We start from the raw sequence: 23926 nt of genomic DNA on the forward strand, positions 1-23926 counted from the left end.
TACTACATAAATGGTGTTTATTGTTGAACTGCTATAACATGCTGGTTAGGTAAGGAGACTAAAGCGCCAATTAAGTCTTAGAATAAAACCAAACACGTTTTACTTTAGATGTCATCAATATTATGATAGTTTGCTTTTTATTTAATACACTGATTTCTCTGATACTTTTCATGTACAAAAGATCACCTAAAAATAAAATAAAATAATAAGCACTGTGTTATGTATTTACCTAAGATGGTTACCTGAGTGACAGCTTAACATTAAAATGCTTATCTATTGCGAAATACTGTCTCTCACCAGACACAGGTTTTTTGTCCTCAGGACAGCATCGCCATTTAGGATACAAATGCATGAACTTCTAGATTATGTACTATATTGCTGGCATAGCAGACAGTCCCTAGTACACTTTAAGCAAGATTATTTCATACTGAGATTCTTCACAGTTCTGTTCAGTAAGCATCACCAAATTGTCCACTCTTAAGTTGTAACAAAAAGTACCAATCATGCAGTAGTACTAAAAGGGTAGTAGTCAGGAAATTCATGGAGAATTTTCAGAGCTTCATTATATAGTGCTAAATCTGAAAGAAACAAGAATATAACATTAAAAAACATTAGTGCAGGTGAACTATCCTATTTATACAATACTACCTAAGAGACAACGCTAACTATAATGTGCATCTCATTCTTAAAGAAACATACTCAATTCCAAAGTCAGGACAGTTAAAAATATTTCAAGGGGTTGCTTTAACCAGTATCTTGCCTGAGTGTGAACAGGGATTAATTGCTCTCCCTCTGTAAGAGCAATAACTATATTGGATAGAAGAGGCCATATAACAGATTTAATACATCAACAACAGAATTATCCTATTTGGCTAGATATATACCAAGTTCAGTGTTTTGAACAGACAGGAATGACAACTTGATCAATGACTATGAAGCTGTCACCGCAAGTGAATCCTTCCCACCAATATTTTTTTTGTAACTGCAGTGCCTGCACTTGGCAAACAAAATATTCAAAATGAAATAGTGGTACCTCGGGTTACAGATGCTTCAGGTTACAGACTCCACTAACTCAGAAATAGTACCTCAGGTTAAGAACTTTGCTTCAGGATGAGAACAGAAATTGTGTGGCAGCAGGAGGCCCCATTAGCTAAAGTGGTGCTTCAAGTTAAGAACAGTTTCAGGTTAAGAATGGACCTCCAAAATGAATTAAGTTCTTAACCCGAGGTACCACAGTATCCACATGGGATTTTAATTTCTGACAATGTATTTTGTGTATCTACTTCTTTGGGAATCATGCCAAACATAACTTCCATGGGGGAAAATAGTAGATAAGAACTGACCATTATTGAAAGAAACTTGTTAATCAAGAGTGCCAGAAGCTTATTCAAAAGTATTGAAAAACTGCAATTTGCAATGAGGGAGGAAATAATTCACTTACCAAATGCGTTTTTATCTTCTCTGAACTGGGTATATGATGCACACATGATGTTTACTTGATTTGTAACTCTTCCTGCTACTTCAATGACCCCAGAGATCTCTTCTTCAAGCTACAATAGCAGACGAACAAATGTCTTTCTTAAGAATTTTACCAACTATCAATTTTACACTTCCCCTACCCACCATGTTTCTGGGAGTTCACTTTATGTTCCAACATAGCACTTAGGAATTGAAATTACAACTCACCGAACTTGGCTCTCTATTTTACATTTACACCTTACCATAAAACACTTTTAAGTATTACTTAAGAATGTTCAAGAAAGTGAAGTTCATTCCAAGTAAAGGTGAGGTTATCTATTCTCTCAAACATCCACCTAGCTTAACTACATCACATATTTTGGGAATCTGTGACAAACATACGGCCCATTCAAGCCTTTGGTCTTGCCTGACCCACCCCAGTAAATTCACCTGAATTTTGCTGTGCATGTGAGCATGCATGCACACACGTGCACACACACACACACACTGATAACCCTATAAAAATGATACACAGATGACTGTAAAGAATAGGCAAGATCAAACATAAGACAAAGGGTTTGTTGGTGTGGAAGTTATTTTTGTTACACCAAGCAGAAGCATCAGTACCGTACAGCACAGAAAGGCAGAGGTTATGTTAGCTGAATATCTGTAGCACTAGTAGGCTATTGCATTTGATTCTAACCTTATATATAGCTTAGGAGTGAGCAACAAACAATCCCAGACAAACCTATGGGACAGAGGAGCTATGCAGAGCGGAAAAGTTAAGAATATAAAAATATAATCAGCACACTGTTCAGTCTAAGAAGATGCTTCTATAGTCTTCAGGTACTTAACTTGATAGGGCAGTTGTAAATGCAGTAGTGCTTATTCTTGTTACTGGGCCAATACCAGAACCACGTAAGTTCCTTTATCTAGCTGAGGTTTAGAACTTGAAGCCCTCATATATGGAACTGCTATACCAGCAACACAAAGACTGTTCAGGTCAATTCCGCTTCTACAATTAAAGCCACTGTATGCTCATCACCAGCAAAAACTGTTAAGTGTAAGAATTATGAAATCTTCCAAAAGACAAGACATACTTACAGGTGTGTCCAGTTCTACGGTTGCATTTTTTCCTTCTCCATCAGATAGGAAGAAAAATTTCCCAGATGGATGAATCTAAATAAAATTTCAAAACACTCATTTTCAAGGCACTTTTAACCTGCTGCACTTGCTATCAACTCCACTATGTCAGTCTTTTGTCGGAAATACTGAAGCACTCAGGTAATACTCCATCTATATGTGGGTATAACTGCATGCTTGAAAACTACATGGCAGTCTGTAAAAATGCAAGTCACATTCCAGGAAGGAAAAGCAAAAAAAAAAAAAGCAACATGGGAGCTACATCTGCAATAACAATATTAAGAGGGAGAAAATAAATGGCAACATCAAGCAAGCCTAAAAACCAAACACGTTCAAGGGAATATATACAAATATATCATCTCTCCTCCTGTTGCTTCCTCTCATTTATAATTTTTTGGGGGATTGGGGTGTAATTGCCTTGAGTTTTTGCCGTTATCCAAAGCAGGGTACCAATATAATAAACTTCATTTGCTAGATATCTTATGAATAATTTTCTATACCACCCCTCCTGTGTATATTTAATGTGTCCCCACTGTAAACAGTTGAAATCACTAGCAGGAATACATTAACACTTGTAAAGTACCACGAACTTTGGATACTATGGATTTATAATAGATAGATTAAAAAGGTAAAGGTAAAGGTACCCCTGCCCGTACGGGCCAGTCTTGACAGACTCTGGGGTTGTGCGCTCATCTCACTCTAGAGGCCGGGGGCCAGCGCTGTCCGGAGACACTTCCGGGTCACATGGCCAGTGTGACGAAGCTGCATCTGGCGAGCCAGAGCCGCACACGGAAACGCCGTTTACCTTCCCGCTAGAAAGCGGTCCCTATTTATCTACTTGCACCCGGGGGTGCTTTCGAACTGCTAGGTTGGCAGGCGCTGGGACCGAACGACGGGAGCGCACCCCGCCATAGATAGATTACATTACGGTAAAAGATGCAGGAGCAAAATTTTAGAAATGGAACTCAGGAAGGGAGGTCAGAAGCTTCGAGAGAAGCTTTCTTTTTTATTGGAATTGTTATGTTTGTTGTGTATAATCAACAATCACCATGTAAAACTAACAATATATATACAATATTTATTGTGTTCATACTGCAAGCCAAACAAGAGATAAATGTTTTGTTTTTAAATAAAGGATAACAAATTTCAGCTGTCTCACAAACGGCAACATTAAAGAGCAGGCGCCTTTGGCGAAAGTTTGTCTGGAGCTAAGCGAGGGATATCATGGGTATTAAGGATACACCACCCCAAGAGGCCTGCGATGCCCTGCAAGGCAAATCCCCCGGCGGACGAAGAGGAGTAAAGGAGCCACCCCGCACCACTCTTACCTTTTCCAGGCGCCCCACGAAACAAACGGGCTTCCCAATGTACTGCGCCAACTGATTTGTGGCTACGCGCACCCGGGGTCCTTCCAGCACGTCCGCCATTTCGGAACTGGGCGTCTGAACCAAGGCCGCCTCCCCCCGCCCTCTGCCTTTATCCAGGCTACATTGGCGGGAAACTTCGACTTCCGCTCGCCGCGCGGGTCACCACGGCAACGGGCGAAGCGCGCAGAGTTCGACGGTCCCTGCGAAAACCTTCCAATGCGCTCGCAGAACGTTCCATACGCAGGCGGACTTACGTCATTTCCGTGTAGCGGAGCGCGCGTTAGGGAGTATTTGCGCATGCGCGCGCCAGCTAATTTAGACTGTGTTTTTCCAAAGCCGACGAGGTTACTTCAGTTCATTCGCCGGGAGGTGTCCCTCGTGAACCCGGAAGCGGAGGTTGTTGTGGGGAAAAGGCTGCCGGAGGTGCGTATTCAAGACAGGCAGGTAGGGTCGGCTGTCAGAGAGGCCTCGCCCGTGGCGAAAACAGGGAGTCGAGGCCGAGGGTTATTTCGTCCTTCGCTTGTGGCGCGCGGGGGCAGTCGTCGAATAACGGCGGCGGTGTTGTTTTTTTTGCGCTTCGACGGTTATATCCGTTAACATTCAGAATGTACGTGCGGGTTTGGAACACGCGCATGCGCGTCGCCAGTTGGGGAAGGGTGTTGTGGTGCTGTTACGTTAGCTGCTCTCGTCTGGTGGGCGGAGCTACCCGCGCCGGCAAATTGGCTTCACTTCTTTCCCCACCTTATGGGGCAGAGCTTTTCTGGGTCCTCCTTGAGGTGGGGCTGGTGGGTCGTCCTACCCATAGATAGTGACGGAGAGCCATGGGATGACGTTGAATTTTGACCGCCTACCTGTCTGGTCTTCTGTGTATAAATTAACGTCTGAACTGGTGACCCATAGAATAGAGTGGTGTCAAGAAGAAAACAAGGATTGGCATCCCATTCAGAGAAACTTAGTTGATTAGTAGTTTGCGACTTAGTTGATTGATTAATTCGTTAAATTCAAATACGTCAAAACAAGCAGGAAATGGAGTCTCTGTTTCTAGAGTATTTATTCATTTATCACGGCAGGCAAGGGTGGAAATGCTCATCATAAGATGGCATGTGCTATCTGTGGTTTTTGTAAGTTCTTGTATATAAAAAAAAGTTTGGTTTTCCAAAGCTGCTGCTTGTTAATTTTAATATAATCTGCAAATCAACGAAAACGTTGCATCCCAAGAAATATGCATCTGGGGGGGGGGGGATGCAGCAAAAGTAGGCTGTGGAGACAACTGTGTGCTCTGTCTTGAAACATTACATTGTTTATGTGGGTAGATCACTGTGAGTTATGGGATTGGCCAGGTTCAGTCATGTATCGGAGGTGGTCATACATTATTACATCTGGTTAGCTCCTGTAAATGAACTGTTCACCTGAAAGAACTACTATGAAAAATTATTTGCCCTCAAAATGCCCATTACCTAAGACATTTGTATTTGTCATAGAAAGAACCAATTTTTGTAAACCTTCAGTGCTGATTGGCTACAAGCAATTTTTATTTGCCAAAGGTAAAGATACCTGTATCCCTTTGTGCAGTGTTGAAGGAAACTTTTGCTAACTAGATAAGGAAGACACTTCTACAAAAGTTAGAGGAATTACTGGTTTCAGTAAGCAGCCTTCAGGATTCAAAGACCTTCATGTGCATAAGTCCACTATTCCCTAAAAGAGCCCCTACAAGTTAGGTTCAGTATTACTGTTCCTATATATGTGTGTATGAGTTGTATCCAATATTACTCCTACTCAGGGTAGACCCATTGGAAAAAACCATCAAGATTGAGCACCCCCCCCCATACCTTCATTCAAGATGTTGAACAACAACGGGCCCAGGACAGGCATGTAGACTGTTAATAATTTTCAGCGTTGTTTTAAAAGGGCAGAAGCCAGAGTATTTCCATTGGGCATTGGAACGCACCTAGACCTATAACAAAAAGCTTTGCGATCTAAATATTGCAGTTTATGAGTTTTGGTAGGACTTTTAGTGTGCTTTATTGCAGCTTTGTAGAACTCTAGTAGCCTGGTTTATCAAAATGAAAGTGTGAACTCTTTCTTTCATTCTTAAATATAATCTAAATTTTGTGATTGCAGATGAAGTTTTGAAATCCTGATACTAGCATGTGAGCGTTAGTAACTCTGTGTTTTCCTCCCTTTTAGCCTAGTGTATAAAGGAAGGACATCTTTGCAGTTCAAGAAGAGTACTTCATAGTCAAGCATTTGGAAGGAAGTCAATGCTTGGAGCTGCTGAAAGTGAAAAGGCAAGTACTGCAGGATTTAGGAAGAGAGAAAGACATATCTGCACAACGGATTGGGAACTGATAGGAAGTGAAAGGTCGTGGGGCAGTTTCCAACTCCCTCATTCCATCAGCTCAAGGATTTGTGTTTGTGCAACAAGACTTTCCCCATGCGCTCGTCCTGTGCACCCCCTCAAAATCTGCTCTGGAGGGTTGTGAGAACCCACTGAACAGATTTTGGTGGCACACGGGGATGAAGGGGGTGGGGAAGCTTCATTGTGCAAGTGGAAATCCTTGCAGTGATAGGAGGCGTACTTACTGCTACATGGAATGAAAGCCATTAGGTTAAGGATCACCTTACTTATAAAAGAACTAGTGTGTAACATATGGAGGAAAGGCTTTGGCTTGATATGAACCATCCTGGACCCTGCAATCATCAACTGAGGTGGTTCTTTGTAAGCCTCCTCCACAAGAGGTCCAGAGGGCGGCAATATGAGAACAGACCTTTTCTGTGGTGGCCCCCCCCCCCCCCCCCCCCACTTATAGAATGTCCTATCAAGGCATTTGCCTGGCAGAAACATTTCTCTCCTCCCAGGCCTTTGGCTAATTAAATGATCTATGGCCTTTTAAACTGGGGGGGGGGGGAGATATTGTTTTGTTTCTTACTATGCTATTTTTGTGTCTTTATATTGTAAAACATCCTCAGGTCCTTGGATGAAGGGGAGTACTGAAATTTTAATAATAATAATAATAATGTTGGATTGATTTTAAATAAACAAATAATTAAAACAGGTCATTTCATGACTTAACTTAGTTTAGAATATGCCATCCTGTTACATCAGGGGTTGCCAACCTTTTTTGAGAGGGTGCTGTGGGCCCCAGCCACAAAATGCCTGCCATGGGGTGGGTGGCATAAGACAAAAAGAGAAGAGTGCAGTCATTGCTGCTGCTGCTGCTTGCTTCCATACCCCACCCCACAGACAACCTTAGGTTTAGCATGGAAAGTCAGCTATGCCCTGCTGGTCCTGACTCTGGGGAATCACACAGTATTGATTTCTCTGTAACACACACAATTATTTTACTTGACAGTAAAAATGCTCTTCTCATAATCAGATGGTATACTGATTAAAATATTTTTATGGTGGAAAATATAATATTATCTTGAGTAACTTTTTCCAGTGCTTGGGTTATTTTTTCCAGGTGTCAGAAGTTGAGACTCAGCCAACACTGCTTGGGTGTACAGAAACTCATATTTCTTGAACTGAGCAATAGTGAACAACTGACTTGTATCTCTCTGGTGTTCTCTGTTTGGTCCTGCAAGATCCTCCCCCAGTTCAAGTCTCTAATCTTAGAACTTGATGTAAAGATCATTTCGTAATGTTTATTTTGATAATCCCAGAATTGTGTAAGTTCCCCCCCCCCCACATCACTTGACCCATTTCTCGCCTTTTTGTTACTAGACTTGTATTTCAAAAAGATGTTCAACTTCTTCCGAAAAAACCAAGATAACAAGAAGGTATTGGTGACAGAAAAAGAAGCAGATGGATTTGTTTTTCTCGGTAAGTGATTCTAAGAGTTTAGAAAAAATCATATATTTTGAACATAATTTTCTGGGTATTTCACAGGTTGTTACCATTTTCTTTGTAAAGTACTTTCAGTTCACTAAGAAGTTCATCTTGAACCATGCAGGGATTCCCCCCCCCCCGGAGTGGTCATGTATGAGCTGAAAATATAAACTGTAGACTTGGCACAGATGTTGTTTCTGCCTTGCCATTATTTCTCTTGGGCCCTTTGCATAACTTTTGGCACCACCCTCCCTGCTCACAAGTAACAAAGAGCTTAGTCGTAGGTCTATTTCCTGTGGTTGTAACAGTTAAAGAATTAAAATGTTTTTAAGGGTAAGGTACAATCGCTGGTTTTAAAATATTCACTTTTTAAGGTGTCTTTGATCACACCTACGCCATGGAATGCATTTATTTTCTATTTCTATTTCACCTTTCTTCCAAGCTGGGATTCAAAGTGGCTAACAACATTTAAAAATACCATTATAAAATGCAACCAAACAAGCTTAAAAACAATAGTTAATATTCATCAAAACACATTTAGAACCAGCATTAATATACAGTTTGCTGTGGCATTTAAAGCACATGGCTTTCCCCAAAGAATTTTGGGAAATGTAGTTTGCTAAGAGTATTGGGTATCATAGCTCTGGGAGGGGTAAACTAGAGTTTTAAAGATTCTTCAGGGGAAACCATGTGCTTTAAATGTATGGAGTGTGTGTGACCTTTATTCTGAGGCAGCATTTAGTGAGTGACCTAGTTATGTTAGCAGCCTCCTTCAGCTTGGTGCCTTCCAGATCTTTTGGTCTTCAGCTCTCATCATCCTCAACCATTGGCCATTTTGGCTGGTGGTGATGGGAATTAGAGTCCAAAACACCTAGAGGGCAGCTGGTCAGGGGGAGGATGTGTAATCCCTGTAATGTTGACTCCTTAAGAGAAATAGAGTGACATAAGATTCTTGCAGAGCCTGTGTTTGCATAGGGGGATTACTGTGATGAGACTATTGTCTTTCTGTGGTGTTCTTCAGCTTACTTGATCCTATTTTGAGGCCTAAATATAGTGTGCGTGGGGAAATGTACACCGAGTTCGATAAAGATTTTGTGACATAGAAATGACTAATCAATAGCCCTGAATGACAACTGAGTCATGGACACAGGAGAATCAGGAGCAATTGGGAACCGATACAGGATAGTGAGTCTTTCCATTCCTGGGTGGATAACAGCTCCTCTGTTGTTTCTGCCTCTTAGTTTGTGCATTACATTATCTCTCTGGGGGAATGACAACCTTCTTCATAAATATCCTAGATGTGAGACTTGTCAGCTAGTAACTTAAGAAGTTCTAAGAATTCTTTCCCACAAGGGTTTGTGCGCTGCGTCATGCATGCCCCAAATTCTCTGTGGATTTTTTGTTCTTGAGAGTGCGCAAGTGGAATTTATTCCAATCATTTGCCTGGGGGAATTAAGTAGTAATATTTCTTGGCTGCATGTTGTTTTTCAGTAGGAGTTGCTTAGTACCAGAGCATGTGTGCTCAAGGGTATATGCTCATGTGTACCCTGCTGGGTGGTGTGCAGAATAGTTTATGGTCTTGGAGAAGAAACTTTTCAGATCTATTAGCTTGCTGAGAAAGGAGGAAAACAGTATTGCTTCCCATATAAATGAAATTAAATACATGAAACACTTGCTGTTTTTCATTGATTGCCTGTGTTCAACTTTGCTTGCTGAACATTTGTGATAGTATTTTGAACTTCTGGGTTTTCTGATTCAATGAAGCTTCAAACAGATTGACTTGAGCCCATCTTTCTCTCCTTTTGTTTTCCTGAGAAGTGTCCCAAATATAATATTTAATTTCATAGAAACTGGAAGAATCAGGGTTCGTCTTTGTGACACTGTTTATTTATTTCCAATATCTATATGCCACCTAATGACAAAAGTCCTCTGGGTGGTTTACAAGTAAGAATTAAAAACACATCAACAAGCTTCATTATTATTACTTTTAGCTGCTTTTATTATATGTTTCTAAATCACCTTGATGCTCATGTAGGTGGTGATTCAAAAATGCGTAAATAACAATATTAATAATTAGTAATAATCATTCTGTCCTTCCTGCAAAGTACTCAGAGCAGCATACATAAATTTGCTCCCTACTTAGACTTTATTTGCAAAACAACCCTATGTGCAGGTGAGGAAGGTAAGGCTGAGGCTGGACCAAGGTTACCCATTGAGCTTTGGGACTAAGAAGGAATTTGAACTTGGGTCTCCAGGTTATTATGCTGTTATTATGCTGTTCGTACTCGCAGCATAATAACAGCTACCCCACATAGGTAACTGCTGCTTCTGTTTTGTGTACGAAATACTTGCAATGGCTCTGCCCTGACTGCCCTTTTCCATTTGGAACGGTTTCATGTGTTTTATCATTGTAATGGTTTTGTTGGTTTTTATAGTTGTATGTTTTGTTGTTGTAACCAGCCCTGGGACTTTATGATGAAGAGTCGTTAGGAAATCTTAAAAATAATAATAACAAATAATAAAAAATACCCATTCTTAATGATTGCACTGGTGTTCATCAGTGTTTCCTGCTTACCAAGATTTGAGGTTAGTTAGCAAACTCTAGTTGAGAAGAATTCTGGTTATTGATTGATTGATATTCTGCCTTTATTTCCTTATGGCACTCAAGGCAACAACACAGAGTGTTCCCTGCTGCTAATCACATCAAGACTTGGATTAGATTTCGCAAAGTTACAGTATCATATGCCTTACGACCATGGCCTGAGTCCACTATAAGCACTGCTAGCTGGGCTTAAAGGATTGCTGTGTAAAGATGTAATAAACTGGGGTCACGTATGTTGTCCTCAGAGTCTTGGTAAGCAGTATAGAACATATGGGGTTAGAATGGCTTTTAGAGATGGTTGTGGCTTTCTAAGAATGAAGTGGTAGGAATTATGTAAACAAGTGGTAGCCAATGGGGTATCGTCTGCTAGGTGTTGAAAACTACGACTCCCACCATCCCTGAGCATTGGCCAAGTTGACTGAAGTTGATGGGAATTGTAGTCCACAACAATTGGAGGACACCATGTTGGTTGCCTCTGGTGTATACTGTTTTATTTATTGGTAATTCTTATTGATTTGTCTTTCTGGCAACCTTGCATTCATTCCTTGTAGCATTTCAAATGCTGTTCAACAGGTTTCTGCTCAGTATGCATTTGTTGCAAAAGTGCTGGGGGGGGGAAAGAGATTTTTAATAAGCATCCCACCTTAATCAACTGCTCTATGCAAAAGTCGATTGGGACTTTTTGTCTACCGATTGTCACTTCTTTATAATAACAGCTATATTTTGAAGTGTGAGTTTCTTTGGCTATCTTGCTCTTGCCTGTTCTGTGAATAACAGGGTTAAAAGCTCCATGTGTCTGATTACTGTAGTTTGAGTTCACTGGGCAAGGAAGATGAGGGAGACCTGAAAAACAACCCTCTCCAGTGTCACTGATTTCTAGTCGCATAAGGAGATAATTGCTACCCCTTCATTCAGTGTGGAGTCAAACTAATCCTCTTGGGTTCTGGTTTTACACAAAAACAAAGTGCAGTATTGCTTTTGCATCATTAGGTGGCATCTTGCTTCATGCACTTCTCAAGTAAATTGAATACAGCATTAATTGCCAAGCTAGCTCTTTCTCCTACTATGGTTTGTGTGTGTGTGTGTGTGTGTGTTTTAAGAATCTGTATGTATGAAGTTTAATATAAAGCATAAATGGAATGATGTTTTCAGCCAAAGAGCAAATTTGAAATAATGGGACCAAAACCCCTAGAGCTGATTAGTACAGTCTGAAGGGTCACACGAGAGCCCCAAAACACAAAGGAGTGAATTTGCATATTTTTACAAGAGGAAAATAACTGAATGCAACAACATGAGTAACTATCAGCTTCATGCTTTATTAATACTATAAAAGAAACAGAGAGAGTTGGCTAACTTAAGAGTACAGTTGAGTTTTGCTTGAATGAGCTCAATCAACATCTCCTATGCAGATTAACAGAATTAGGTTACCAAACAATGGACCTTCATAATGCTTTGTAGTATAAGCAGGTGTGTTTCTTAAGAGTAGAATATGCTAAGTACAGCTTTCTCTGGACTTTGTATATTACCATATCTGAATGTTGGCATCGCCATTCAGAAGCACAATTGCCTGTCCCCTGGCTGTTTCGTCCATGGGTCCAGCTTATCATATAGTTTACAATTCTGTAAATACAGTGGGTGTAGCCTTTATGAAAGAACATCTGGCACATTTGGTTGATAATGTTGTTGTAGTCATTTGCAAGGTGTTCCTATTCTGGTTGTTGAGAACACGAAGTTTTTAAAGTTGCTGATGGTACATAAATCCAGTTGTGCTTGTAAACCTGCACCACTCTTTGGTCCAACAAACACAGTTACAAGTGCTTAAAGTGTGTTTTGATGGGCTAATGCAAAACTTAGTAATAGGACTCCAAATTATCTGAGGCTTTGAGGTTGGGACCCTTTGAGCAAAGTGCCCCTTCCTGTTTTGACACATTGTGGCTTGGGATAAGCAAACGTGTGTGTGTGTGTGTGTGTGTGTGTGTGTGTGTGTGTGTATGCGTGTGCATGCATGGATGCAAAAAGACAGGAGTCAACTAATCTACTTTGTTGCACATAGTCCTGGCAACAACACCTCACCCACTCTGGAAAATGTGACAAGTCGCCATCCACTTATTTAGCTGGATGTACACTGAGCAGTCCTTCCCTTCTCAGCACCAACCACTGCTAAGTATGCACGCCTCCTTCTCCCTGTTTCTCTGCACATCTGTGCTAAGGAGAGCTCTTGGTGGAGAGCTTCTGCTGCCTGGCAGCAGTGCAGCCTTGCACTGTACATGTTTAGTCCAGGATGGACAGCAGAGGCAGGCCAAGCACTGAGTGCTTCCTAGAATTCAGAAGTTTCAGAGGCAAGGAAGAAGCTTGCTTCTGGTTGGTGGGTGAGAAGAGGAAGGAAGTGATAGCTGCCACGACAGCCACAAAGAGGGACGGATGGAGACGGGAGAGAAAAACTAATAAGTGGCCTCTTCTTAGTTTCAAGTTCAGGAGGCTCAAGCTGACTTGCCCTCTGAAGCGTTCTTCTGAGATTGGAATTGGGCAGGAGCTTCAGAGGCTCTGGAGTTCAGCACGACATCAGATAATAGTCCTGATGACTATGCATTTGGGTTGGCTACCAAGGCCACCCAAAATCTGTGGGCCCCGGTCAATGGTAAATTTGGCAAAGGTTGACTATTTGAACTCTGTTGATAATCGTGCTGTAGTTTATTTAGATGGAGAATTGGTGTTTAAACTGTGCTGCAAAATGAGTCTTCCTCATATTCTTTCAACTTTAACCCTTTTTCCACCTCTGTTAATAGTTCTGTATACGTTGGCCAATTTTCTTGAATTTTATTTTAAGAGGGTCTCACTCACCTTCTGTTTGAAAGTCACCAAAACTTAAAGCTATTCTGACAGTTCAGTCCTTCCCCCCAATGCTAAATGGCAGCTGAGCTTTGGTTTCACATAGGTTAATAATAACAGCACTGAGGGTCTATAAGTTCAAGCCATTGGGGTCTCTGCAATCTACACAGACACCTGGTTTTGGATCCCTGTCTAGCAGCAACTACCAATGTTGAAGACTTCCTGGATTAACATTGCAAGCATTGCTTTGCCTAGTGTACAGTAACTTCAAGAGTTATGACCTTGGCCAAATACTGCATTGTCAGGTACAGAATTGGATTCTAACCATCTGCAGTCACTAGTTTGTTCTTGTTCGGGCTTGCACAGTGTTGGTGTTTGACCTGTACAGTTCAGATTTTTTGCAGAGTGAAAGACTACTGGCCGTAGACTGCTTCAGGAGTTGTGAAGGGCAAGTATATATTGGGAAGGATCCAAGAATGCTGAAGTTGATGTTGAAAACCACTTTGTGGGAATACTCAAAAAAGAAAAATCCTTTGTTTATTGACTATGTGCTAGCAAATGACTTCTGGCTTACCTCATTACTCTTATAGATAACAAAACATAAATAGTGTATCAGGAATACTTCCCATATTGAGGATTTTATTTACTGTTCCCTCAAATCATGAATACAATCATAAGGTTGGAAAGATCAGTATATAGTGCATCTGACTGAAGGGTGAGCACTTTCATCTAGGATTCTAGATTGTTTTTCGGTTTATCACATGATGTTCTATGGATTTGGCTTGTGATCACAGCATTAATCTGACTGCAGCACTTTACTGCCAACTCTTTTAAGACATCAGGTTCACCAAGAGAAGAGTGTTGGATGTGGATTGTGGGGGGGGGGGGGGGAGAGACCCTCCCTTCTATAATATTTGGCCTTTGGAATTGGTTGGTGGTTATCTAGTTCCCGAGGAAGCAAGCATATAAACCTTTCCTAGATTCCTGTTTTACTTGTGGACAGAAGTCTTGATGAACAGTTGTCAAGTTAAGCTGATTCAAAGGGCAGGTGAGGAAAGAAAGCAACCATTTGGTTTGCAGGCCTACAGATTTGTTGCTCATTTCTTTTAAATTATTATTATTGTTATGTATTTATTTATACCCCACCTTTTTCCCTGTTGGGACTCGGCAGCTTATAGAGAAAAACAAGAATCGCTAAAAACACAGAAAAATTAAAAAACAATTAAATATTGATAGAATTAAAATTTAAAAACCCAAGGCACTTCACCTCAATAACTTGGTGTAATTTGATCTATCTTATATATTTTTCAGAAAAACAAAAACCTGCAAGTGAATTGCGATATGCTTTAAATACCAGTTTTAAGATATATATTCCAAAAATACCAGTTTTACACGCCACCCTACAGTTGATCCCTGAAGCCTTCTTTAATTTATTATTAAAATATTTAAACCCTCCTTTTCGAGCTCAAGAATGAGACCCGCAGGGTAGCTAACAACAGAGAGATGGCAAGGCATTCTACAAGAAACTTAAGAACAGCACAGATATTCCAGTATTAGAACAAATAAGTAGCAGCAGAATTTAAGAGGCAGCCAGTTCTACCGAAACAGAAATCTTTTGATCTGGTATTTAAAGGCCGATTTGATCTCTCAGTGCCGGGCTTTCAAAGCCTCGAAGCCACAACTGAGAAGACCCTTTCACCACTTCTGATGGTGATGAGACAAGGAACAACAGTTCAGACGATACCGTCATAGATCAGTGGGCAGGCAGGATCGTAGAAGATACATCAAGCGACTTAGTCCTAAGGCATTTATGGCTTTAGAAGTAATAACCAACATTTTGAACTGAGCTCAAAAGCAAAATGGGAGCCAGTGCAGATGGAATATCAGCAGAGTCTTCTGATTTAAAAATCCTGGCTATTGCATGTTGGAATAATTGGTGTTTCCAAATGCTTTTCAACAGAAGTCCTCTATATTTAATTTTGTACATGTGTTGGTTATGCAAATAATTCGCTTGGAAACAGGGCAGTTGGATCTGTTCTATAGGGCAAATTAATATTAGACACAAATGCTTGTTCATTCAAATAGGTTGCCATGAAATACAAAGGAATGGGAAACGTGTGAAAGGTTAAGTTAAAACAGAAGCGCTGCATAATTAGAAAAGGACAGTAGAGGTGCAATTTGTTTTCTAGGGTAACTGTAAATTTCTGAGATGGGGAAACAGCACAGCATTGTTCAACAAAATGCAGGTGGTATTTTTGCATCTTATACTGAAGCAATGCATGAGACAATATATATTATATTGGAGGCAGCCCAGCAGGCTCCATGATGCCTCCGAAAAGCTTCATTGGTTCCCTGGGGCAGGAACCCCCAACTCTGAGCTTGTTTTAAAAAGGCTCTAGCCATCCCAGAAAGAAAGTTCTATTTGTGTTTAATGGAGCAGCTTTGGCTTTGGTTTAGGGTTGGCATTTCTTGTGTCTTCAACAGCTGTATGGTAGGCAGACATTCAACAGGTCCATCCTTTTCTAGCATGGAAATACAATTATGTGAAAAGCTTCACCATGACTGGGCTGTCTAACTTTGTGATATGCCATAGTGGCCATTTTGTGACTAGCACCCACAGGACTCTTAAGATTTGAAATATGCCCACTGGTCCAAAAAGGTTGGTGACTTCTGTATTAGATGTTGGCATGTCTGCCATTTACTAGTTCCTCTGAAGTTGGTTTGCTTTTGCTTTGTTTAAAGCTTCGTATCAGTCCTTGAAATGAAGAGACTGGTAATATCAGTTGAAATAACCACACATACAAACCTCGTTTCTCCACCCAAAATGGCTTTCAGTAAGTTGTTGTTTTTTTAGTTCTGTTAAGTACTCAGGAAAGAGTTCAAGGCTTGGTGAAAAAGAAAATGGAGCAATGGCCTTGTGAAGATGTCAGAACTGCTGTGTACCGTTTCCATGAGCCATGTACATGTATCATTGACATCTTGTGTTTATTTAGGCCAGGATCCAAAGGAATACCACCCATGCTCATATGCAAGGGCACTTTGGACTTTTAATTATTTTTGAACAGTGGGTTCTCAGCGCTGCAAAAGCTGTTTATGACTGTTGATGGGGATCTGCCACTCGAGAAGTAAAAATTAAAAAGCCACTGGGTGAGCACAAGCCCTTAGGCTGTTTATGGATTTCAGCCATTTGTCGGTTTATATTTATACCTAACTATTTTAAGTGCTGGTTTCACACGTGGTTCTAGTGTGTAAGAAGTGCAGTTACACCCGGGAGAAATGCTAAGGTTGCATGTCTTCATTCACCAAATAGAAAAACTTGCATGTGAAGTGGGAGCCACAAGTGGAAATTCCTGCATGGGTAGGCCAACTCACACAACAGTGGTAGGGTGGATTGCATGTGTGATGTCCAGGTTTGTAAGCACTGAGCTTCATGGATTTTTGTTCCCATTGTAAGCTCTGTATGTGTAGAGAAACGGCATGCAAGTCCAAAGCTCTGTTCTTGCTTCATCATGCATATGACCTACATGCTAAGACCTTATGTGACATGACCTTGCATCTCTGCTGACTGTGTCAACTGAAAGTCTAAAGGGCTTTGTTAAGAATTTCTCAATGTTTTGGTGTATATCTCAAATAAGCAACATTATTGAACTGTGGTCAGTTAGGGTTCCCAGCACTTGTAAACCACTTTGGTCTCTATGCAAATAGCTGGATCTGCCGGGTGTGAGCTGAATATTTATTTTATTTTATTTTATTTGTCTACCACCCTTTATCTGCAGATCTCAGGGCAGTTCACAACATAAAAATGCAACATAAAAACATCTCCCATCTCTTTCCATATCCCGCTCCCTTTGAGTGTAGAAGCCTGAATGCCACCTGAATGGAAAACGCACCATTCCAAATTCTGGTTGGCTTTCAAGATCATAGCAAACAAGCCACATTTGCTTCCCAATTCTGGTGTGTGTTTTTTCTTGCTGATGCATCTGACAGCCAGATGATTCATTTTTCTTTGCTGATATTTGTCAAGATAGTTCCATGAGATCAAGCATGATTCTTAGTCTCTAAGCCAACGCTGTGCCTTCCAGATGTTGTTGGACTACAACACCTACCAGCCCCAGCCAACATTTCTAATGGTAAGGGGTCCAACAACATGTGTAGAGGGCCCCACGTTGGCTATCCCAGCTGTATACAAAAGGTCCTTCTGTTGATGGAAGCTCTCTGGTTCAGTAGAAGCTTCTGTTGGTGCAACTGGAACAGGGATGATTTTAAGCCATTTGTCCTCCTGCATCAATTCCCAAGCTATTTAGAATGCCCCCCAGCCCTCTAGTGCAGATTTGGAAGGTGAATTGCCAAAACCCACCTCTCTCCCAGTTTCAGTGCTGTAAGCCTCTACTGGATCAATGTGCAGGGGTAAAACTAGGATAGAACCCAAAACTAAGTACTTGCAAAGCTCAAAGATAACCTAAAACTCTTAGGGGTTTTACTTTATTTTTGACCTCTTTGAAATTACAGAACCCTGGAAAGAATGGGTTAGTAATCTGTTCCTTTCCGTACATAATGCCTGGGATCCAAAGCAGGGCATCCCCAGTTCTGTATCTCCAGGGGGTCTTTGGGCATTTTCTGAGACAGTGCCTCACCCCACACCATGGGGCAAACCACTTCTGAAACTCAAGTGCTATTCTAAAAAGCCATTTCTGATACAGCATGATGGTCAGCTCTTCAACGAGAAAAAAAGTCCTGCAAAATTATACTGGTCTCGTCTGAGCCCTCGGGCGCACCTAATGTAGCTCTTTGAATCACAGCCAATGTGTCTGACAAGGGGACTGGCATTGTTGCTGAGCATGATTAAGAGCTAAAGAAGTGATGATAAAGGGAGGCTGAAGTAGATAAGCAATGTGGGAACCCCCCCACCACCAAAAAAAGGCCCATAGTAGGAAAAAACAATACTTTAACATTGGTTTGTTAATGTTTGTCTCCTTCTACCACTCCACCCCAATGGGTCTTGGTAATGCTGTGCATGACACCCTCTCTCTCTGCTAAGTATTTCTGGAATGCACAAAATTGAGATTGTGATCTGGTATAGGGGCAGGATTTTCTCTCCTCCGTAAAGCAAAAGGTAGGTGACCTTGAACAATCCACTGCTGCAGATTAAGAACACTCAAATGGATCACTGAATAAGTATTTCATAAGTGAAGAGGGAGACAGAATGCTGATCTCATTTGTTATTGGGGGGTGTGGGGAGTTTTAGGGCAGCGGGGAAGGAAACTCCCCCCCCAGTATAATGGTTATTGATGAGAATATTAATAATTTTATTATTTATAAGCTGCCCATCTGACTGGATTGCCCCAGCCACTCTGGGCGGCTCAGAACAAAATATTAAAAACACACTTAAACATCAACAATAAAAAACAATGATACAGTGAGGAACTATCTTGCTCTCAACTATGTAACAATAATCTTGAACCCTGCAGTAGATTTCCTTCTGTTTTTTCCGCTCCACCCTCACTAGTAATGTAAACATATTCTGGATAGCCTCACAGCTTTCACAGATCCACAGCAAAGCTTGTGTTGTCCTGACCTGGGCTTCCTCTGCCTTTCCCAAATGTGCCCTGAACAAAAACTACAAGTATCGCTGGAGTCTTGTGATATCAGCAAGCATAAAAAATGCAGTGTGTTCAGTGAAGATTGTCAGTGAAATGCCAGAAACCAGATAAATTTACCAGCATAGAATGTATGTCCACAGTTCAACGATGGACCAGTATAGGAATATAGGAAGCTGCTTTATATGCAGGCCATTGGACAACCTAGCTGACTGGCAGCAGTAGAAAAGGATATCGCCCAGCTCTACCTGAAGATGCAGGGAATTGAACATGGGATCTTATGCATGCAAAGCAGATACTCCACCACCAAGCTACAGCCTCTCCCTTTTGCCAGCCCAAGCAAAATAGGGCCCCTTTTGACTTATTATCCCTTCCTGCCCTTGAAATGATTCTGTTTATGTGATCACAAATGTGTACATGATCACAAATGCCACAGTTCCACCTGCACAAATGTCCAGAAAAGGTGGACCTAATCTTATCAGATGATTACAGTGGGTGTGGGTATCTTCTCTTTTAAGGATAATCCAGTGATGACTTACGATTGAGTTGCACTATAGCAGTCAGCAGGATTACATATGGTTAAATTATTTAAAGTTGGGGGTTTCGCCTGTTGCGTTTCGGGAAAGACAAATCTTGTGGTGTGCATCTAGTCTGTCTCTTGACTTAAACCGGTGAAGGGTATTTTCTGCTTGAAATTAGAATGATTCTGCCTGTCTAACACATCTGGCAAATTATCACAAACTGTTGCTCTCTGTGTGGATGTGGCTTTGCATGCAGAGGGGGAAATTTTAAGATCAAAACTGAAGGCTGAAGACCAACAAAGCATAGCACACACACATACCCCGATCCCCTGTATATTGAGGACCCTCTTTTAAAATATCAATGGCTTTGAAAAGTTGAAAGTAGTGTAGTTTTGCGTTTCCTGTGGAACCTATCAGCAGAGAACAATTTACAGTCGGTGCCATTCTTCACAGCTGAATGGAGAAGAGGTGCTTGTTCAGTGAAATGGAGCAGCTGCACCCGGTTTGTCCTGTCTCACATTAACATTTTGCTTTTTAATCAAGACCTTCACAGTCCTCTACTACAGTTTTTCAGGACAGAAGTGGTCAGTAGCGAGGCAGCTGCAGCATAATTCAACATGTACATGAAAGCAAAATTAAAATAATAATAATAATATGGAACTTCTGAGAAGTGAAGTAGTCCCTTAATGTTGCCCAACCTTAATGTTGCTAAACCAAATTCAGATGGCAGAATGAAAACCTTGTTTGTTTGTTTTCAAAAAAAGGGTGCTGCTAAGTATTCTCTGCTGCAGAATGGAGGTTTTAACACTTCTTTTTAAGCTCAACCAGAACTTGAAAGGATAGATATGTAGATGAGAATATATTGGTTTGAAGTCTTATGGCAAAATAATTGATGCCTATGCAATAGCATAAAAAGATCTGAGAAAGATACACTTTTCTCAATTTGTTTATGTATTGCTAGACTTCAATACAGTGGGTTCCCAAAGTGGGCACCATGAGGGGGGCAGTGGGATTACCTAGGGGAGGCGCTAAGAGGCAGGCAGGTGCAAATCACTATCAAATTTTGTTACTGTGTTACTGTCTTCCTTAGTGGGTTGTGCAAACCACGATTCTAGGGGACACTGGAGATGAGATTATAGAACTAAGGGGGCAGTGGCTTGAAAAAGTTTGGGAACCACTGCTTCAGAAAACCAGCTTCTTCCTGGTGCTCGGAAGTCTTTACAACTGGGATTGCAGAAACCCGTATGAATTATCAAGCTGTGGGCTGGGAATGGCTTTCAGGTGGGCCTCTGTCTGTCTCCCGGCCACGCTGTTGCCTTTCAGCTATCAGCAGCAGCTGCCCACAAGCACCTGCAAGAGCAGGAGTTGGTTAAAGAGAGCAAGGTTGTAGTATGGAAAGTTGCCAGGCAAGGAAGGAAAGAGGGGAGAGGGATAACAGGAAGGAAGGAGGTGAAAGGGACTGATAGGAAATGGGAAGTGCTGGGTGCAGTGCTTTTTGATGGCCCGCTTTACACACACACACAAGCACACTTGCACCCCAGTTCCTTCCCACTTCCCATTAGGGATGGAAGCTTACACAAGCTCCCCTGCTCTCTAACGGCCCGGAGTGAGTCTTATAACTGACGCAAAACGGGTGCTTTCATACCAGAAGAAAGCACAGCCCTGCAGGTGCTTCCCCCACAGGAAACAACTATGTAACTGGGCTGTCGCCACTCAGCACATGGGTTTGAAGGGCATGAAAGGAGCATGCACTTGACAGTTTCTCCTCAAGCTCCTGGGTCTTTGTATCTGCAATTTGTTTGGACTTGGGGCTCTTATGTTTTACAGGATTCAGTAATGAAATTAAGGTTGCCCAGTACTGTAGAATAATAACTTGGCAAATATCAGAAAGCATGTATAAATTGACAGTTCAGGTTCTCTCTCTCTTTTATGTGTGTGCAGGAGGAGTCTGGCATCTTTCTAAGCTTAGCTTTCATCAGGCTAAAAATAAAAACTTTTGTTTTACATGACAAGCTGCCCTCCAGAATTGTTCTTTGCAAATGAACACTTTTGCATGAGGAGCAGTATCTTTTGACTCTCAGATTTGGAACACAAATGTTTTTGACTCGAGTGTCTCCTCTTCTTGCCCAGGGCCTTAACTTCGCATTCTTTGTATATGCACAACTGTTGGACTGCCTTGGGCTGCCATCATGCTGCCTGTTCCACATGTTCAATTTTTTTTGCCAGTGGTGCCAGGTGCAAACTCAGCTTTAAAAATATACTTAGATTGGTTGCCACCACAATCTGAAATATTTAAAATGCTTTTATCTTCACTTCCATCTGTTCTTAACTCATAGCACTATATCAGTAGACAGGCCTTTCAGGGCTTTTGGAATGGAACTGGAAGATCAATGTTATTTTATTTTTGTTTTGCTTTGATCCATTTGAGGATATGGGTCCATTAGCAAAAATGTCATTTGTACTTTTTAATGGAATGCTTTGGACCAATGTGTCTGTGCTCTTCTCACCTACTGAAACATGGAATTCTAATGAGAAACATGCCCTAGTTTGATTCCGCTGGGCTCCAGACTTTTGTCTTCAGTTTGGGGAGAGACTGTTGGGTAGATCTCTAGATGTAGAGTTCCTTGGGAGTTTTGATGTCAAAATAACCTTGTGTGTGGATTGCACAGAGCAAATGGCTAGATTTTGAAACAGCTTGATAATGTAGTACTTTTGTGTTATTTTATGAGACTTGCCTGTTTTCCACATAAAGCCTGGAGTGCTCTCCCAAGCATATGTTGCAGAACAACATGATAACTTAGGGGCAGGCGAGGAAGGAGAGAAAATAGGCCTGAACCTGCTAGTACTAAGCATTCTGACTCTGTTAAGCTTCATGCATATCTTGAATTTTAATATTTTGCTAAATCTGCCATGTACACATAACAATACAGCTCCAAGTCTGGAGAAGACTCTGGGTGGGTGGTTATCTCTAATCATGAGATGTCACTTTGGGTCAGGGGGGCGGTCATTAGACAAATAGTTGCAACATTTTTGAGCTTTTGGTTTCCCTGTGGCCGCCTCTGGTGGGCTTTTTATGTCTTTGCACCTACTCCTTTCCTTTAATTGGCTAGCCTTGCTTCTAAAGAAGTGGCCAATAGAATAGCCTGCATTCGCTGCCCTTGTCAGGAAAACAAATGTTTCTGTTGCCCTTCAGGAGGCTCATGGTGACACAGTTTTTCAGAACACCCTGTTTAGTATAGTCTCCTGCAGATGTTCATCTGGCTTGCTTTTATCACACCAAAAGCATCTTTTGTCAGAATCAAAGATAGAATGTGTGCTAGCCCTCTGTTCCACTTGAAGCTACAAGGATGGTGTCATCTTAACCACATTGTGTGTCCTCAAGTATATGTACAACAGGTAAGGCCATCATCACGATGAGCTTGGGCTTCATGTTTTCAGTGTCCCAAGAGGTGTGACTTCTGTATTAACAAGCATTCAACCCTACGTTTTTTTCAGGCAGCATGAGAAGGTTGAAAGTAATGATAACCGCATTCAAAAACAGTTGCTGGTTATCGTTGTGGTGTCTCTTTCTTCTAGCTTTGTGTGAGTCCTAATTTTAGAAGTTGTTGTGAAGGATATCTAGTTTGGCAGCATAGCAAGATCACAAGCGAAACAGTACAAATGAGATTTCACAGTAGGAAGGAAATAGGAACCCATTCAGAGGTCTCAGTCGGCCACAACTATGCTACCTCTACTAATAATTACGTAAACATGGTTCAACATAGTAGACCAGAAAATTTGAAAATGCTTGATCTCTCCTTTTCAGTGAATTTCTCAGTGCATCAGAAGTATCTTCATTATAATGCAGAACATCTTTGATGTTAAAATTTGCAAACACGACAGCTCTCTACTGAAATGCAGTGTGACATGATGTGCCCTTTTGTTGAACAATACCTATGTTTTTATAAACAAGTTTGTATTTTATAACCGATTTTTAAAATGTTTCCAATAAGAAGAGAGGGAAGTAGTTTGTGATGAGGAAACTATTTATGAGAAACATTTTGCAGAATAAGAAGTTTGCTGAAGCACATGGAACACGTCTCATTTTTTCAGCTGTTTCTTGAACATTTTACTGCCTGTTAATTTCAGTGTTAGATGTCTTGATTTGGGCTGGGTTTTGGTGGGGAAGCAAACTGCAAACTTTTACATTGTAAGTGATGTTGCATTCACGAAAGGGACCAATAACACAAATCTCTTGCATTGTGTCTTCTAGGCAATACAGTGAATGAAGAAAGCAATGAGTCTTCAGGACCTGAGGGTGACCAGACTACACAGGTCAGAAATCCCTCTTTTAACTCTGTCTGATAAAAGGATATGGTTGGTGTTAGCAGGAGTTACTAAACATCAGCTGTGGTTTTCTGTATTTAGATAAGATTTCAAAAATGTAATTCTTTTTTCTCAAGCACTGTAAGGCATGCAGAGGAGGCTGACTTTTTCTATGAGCAGCAAAAGCATCTGGCACAAGTTGCAAATCTGGCCACACTCAGGATGGAGCCCAACCATAGTTCTGTCAATATTGTGGAGTGAGGCAGGACTTTATT

At 41.2% G+C, this 23926-nt stretch overlaps 2 protein-coding genes across 6 annotated transcripts in view; one reads left to right on the forward strand and one right to left on the reverse strand.

Annotated features, from left to right (window-relative positions):
- RPA3 (replication protein A3) lies at positions 1–4177 on the reverse strand. Its single transcript, XM_028751414.2, has 4 exons — positions 3930–4177; positions 2563–2637; positions 1442–1550; positions 1–578 (listed from the first exon to the last, which is right to left on the reverse strand). Exons 1-4 carry the CDS (start codon positions 4026–4028, stop codon positions 502–504), a joined length of 360 nt encoding a protein of 119 aa, XP_028607247.2. The 5' UTR covers positions 4029–4177; the 3' UTR covers positions 1–501.
- A 69-nt stretch (positions 4178–4246) lies between these two features.
- The window catches only part of UMAD1 (UBAP1-MVB12-associated (UMA) domain containing 1), a 36915-nt gene continuing 17235 nt past the window's right edge, over positions 4247–23926 (forward strand). The window contains exons 1-4 of one of the 5 annotated variants that reach the window (XM_028751408.2): positions 4247–4391; positions 6156–6256; positions 7693–7791; positions 23599–23660. In XM_028751408.2, the coding sequence (XP_028607241.2) occupies positions 7710–7791; positions 23599–23660 (144 nt within the window). In that variant the 5' untranslated portion in view covers positions 4247–4391; positions 6156–6256; positions 7693–7709. The other 4 variants (XM_028751409.2, XM_028751410.2, XM_028751413.2 and 1 more) reach the window with 4 other exon arrangements.

Source organism: Podarcis muralis, chromosome 12, assembly GCF_964188315.1.
Source record: "Podarcis muralis chromosome 12, rPodMur119.hap1.1, whole genome shotgun sequence".
Classification (NCBI taxonomy): domain Eukaryota; kingdom Metazoa; phylum Chordata; class Lepidosauria; order Squamata; family Lacertidae; genus Podarcis; species Podarcis muralis.

Coding starts and splice junctions, on each gene's coding strand:
- RPA3 (XM_028751414.2), bottom strand. CDS start 4,028: ATGGCGGACGTGCTGGAAGGACCCCGGGTGCGCGTAGCCACAAATCAG. Junction 1,551..2,562: donor CCGTAGAACTGGACACACCT/GTAAGTATGTCT, acceptor CTGCTATTGTAG/CTTGAAGAAGAGATCTCTGG. Junction 579..1,441: donor AGAAGATAAAAACGCATTTG/GTAAGTGAATTA, acceptor TGTTTCTTTCAG/ATTTAGCACTATATAATGAA.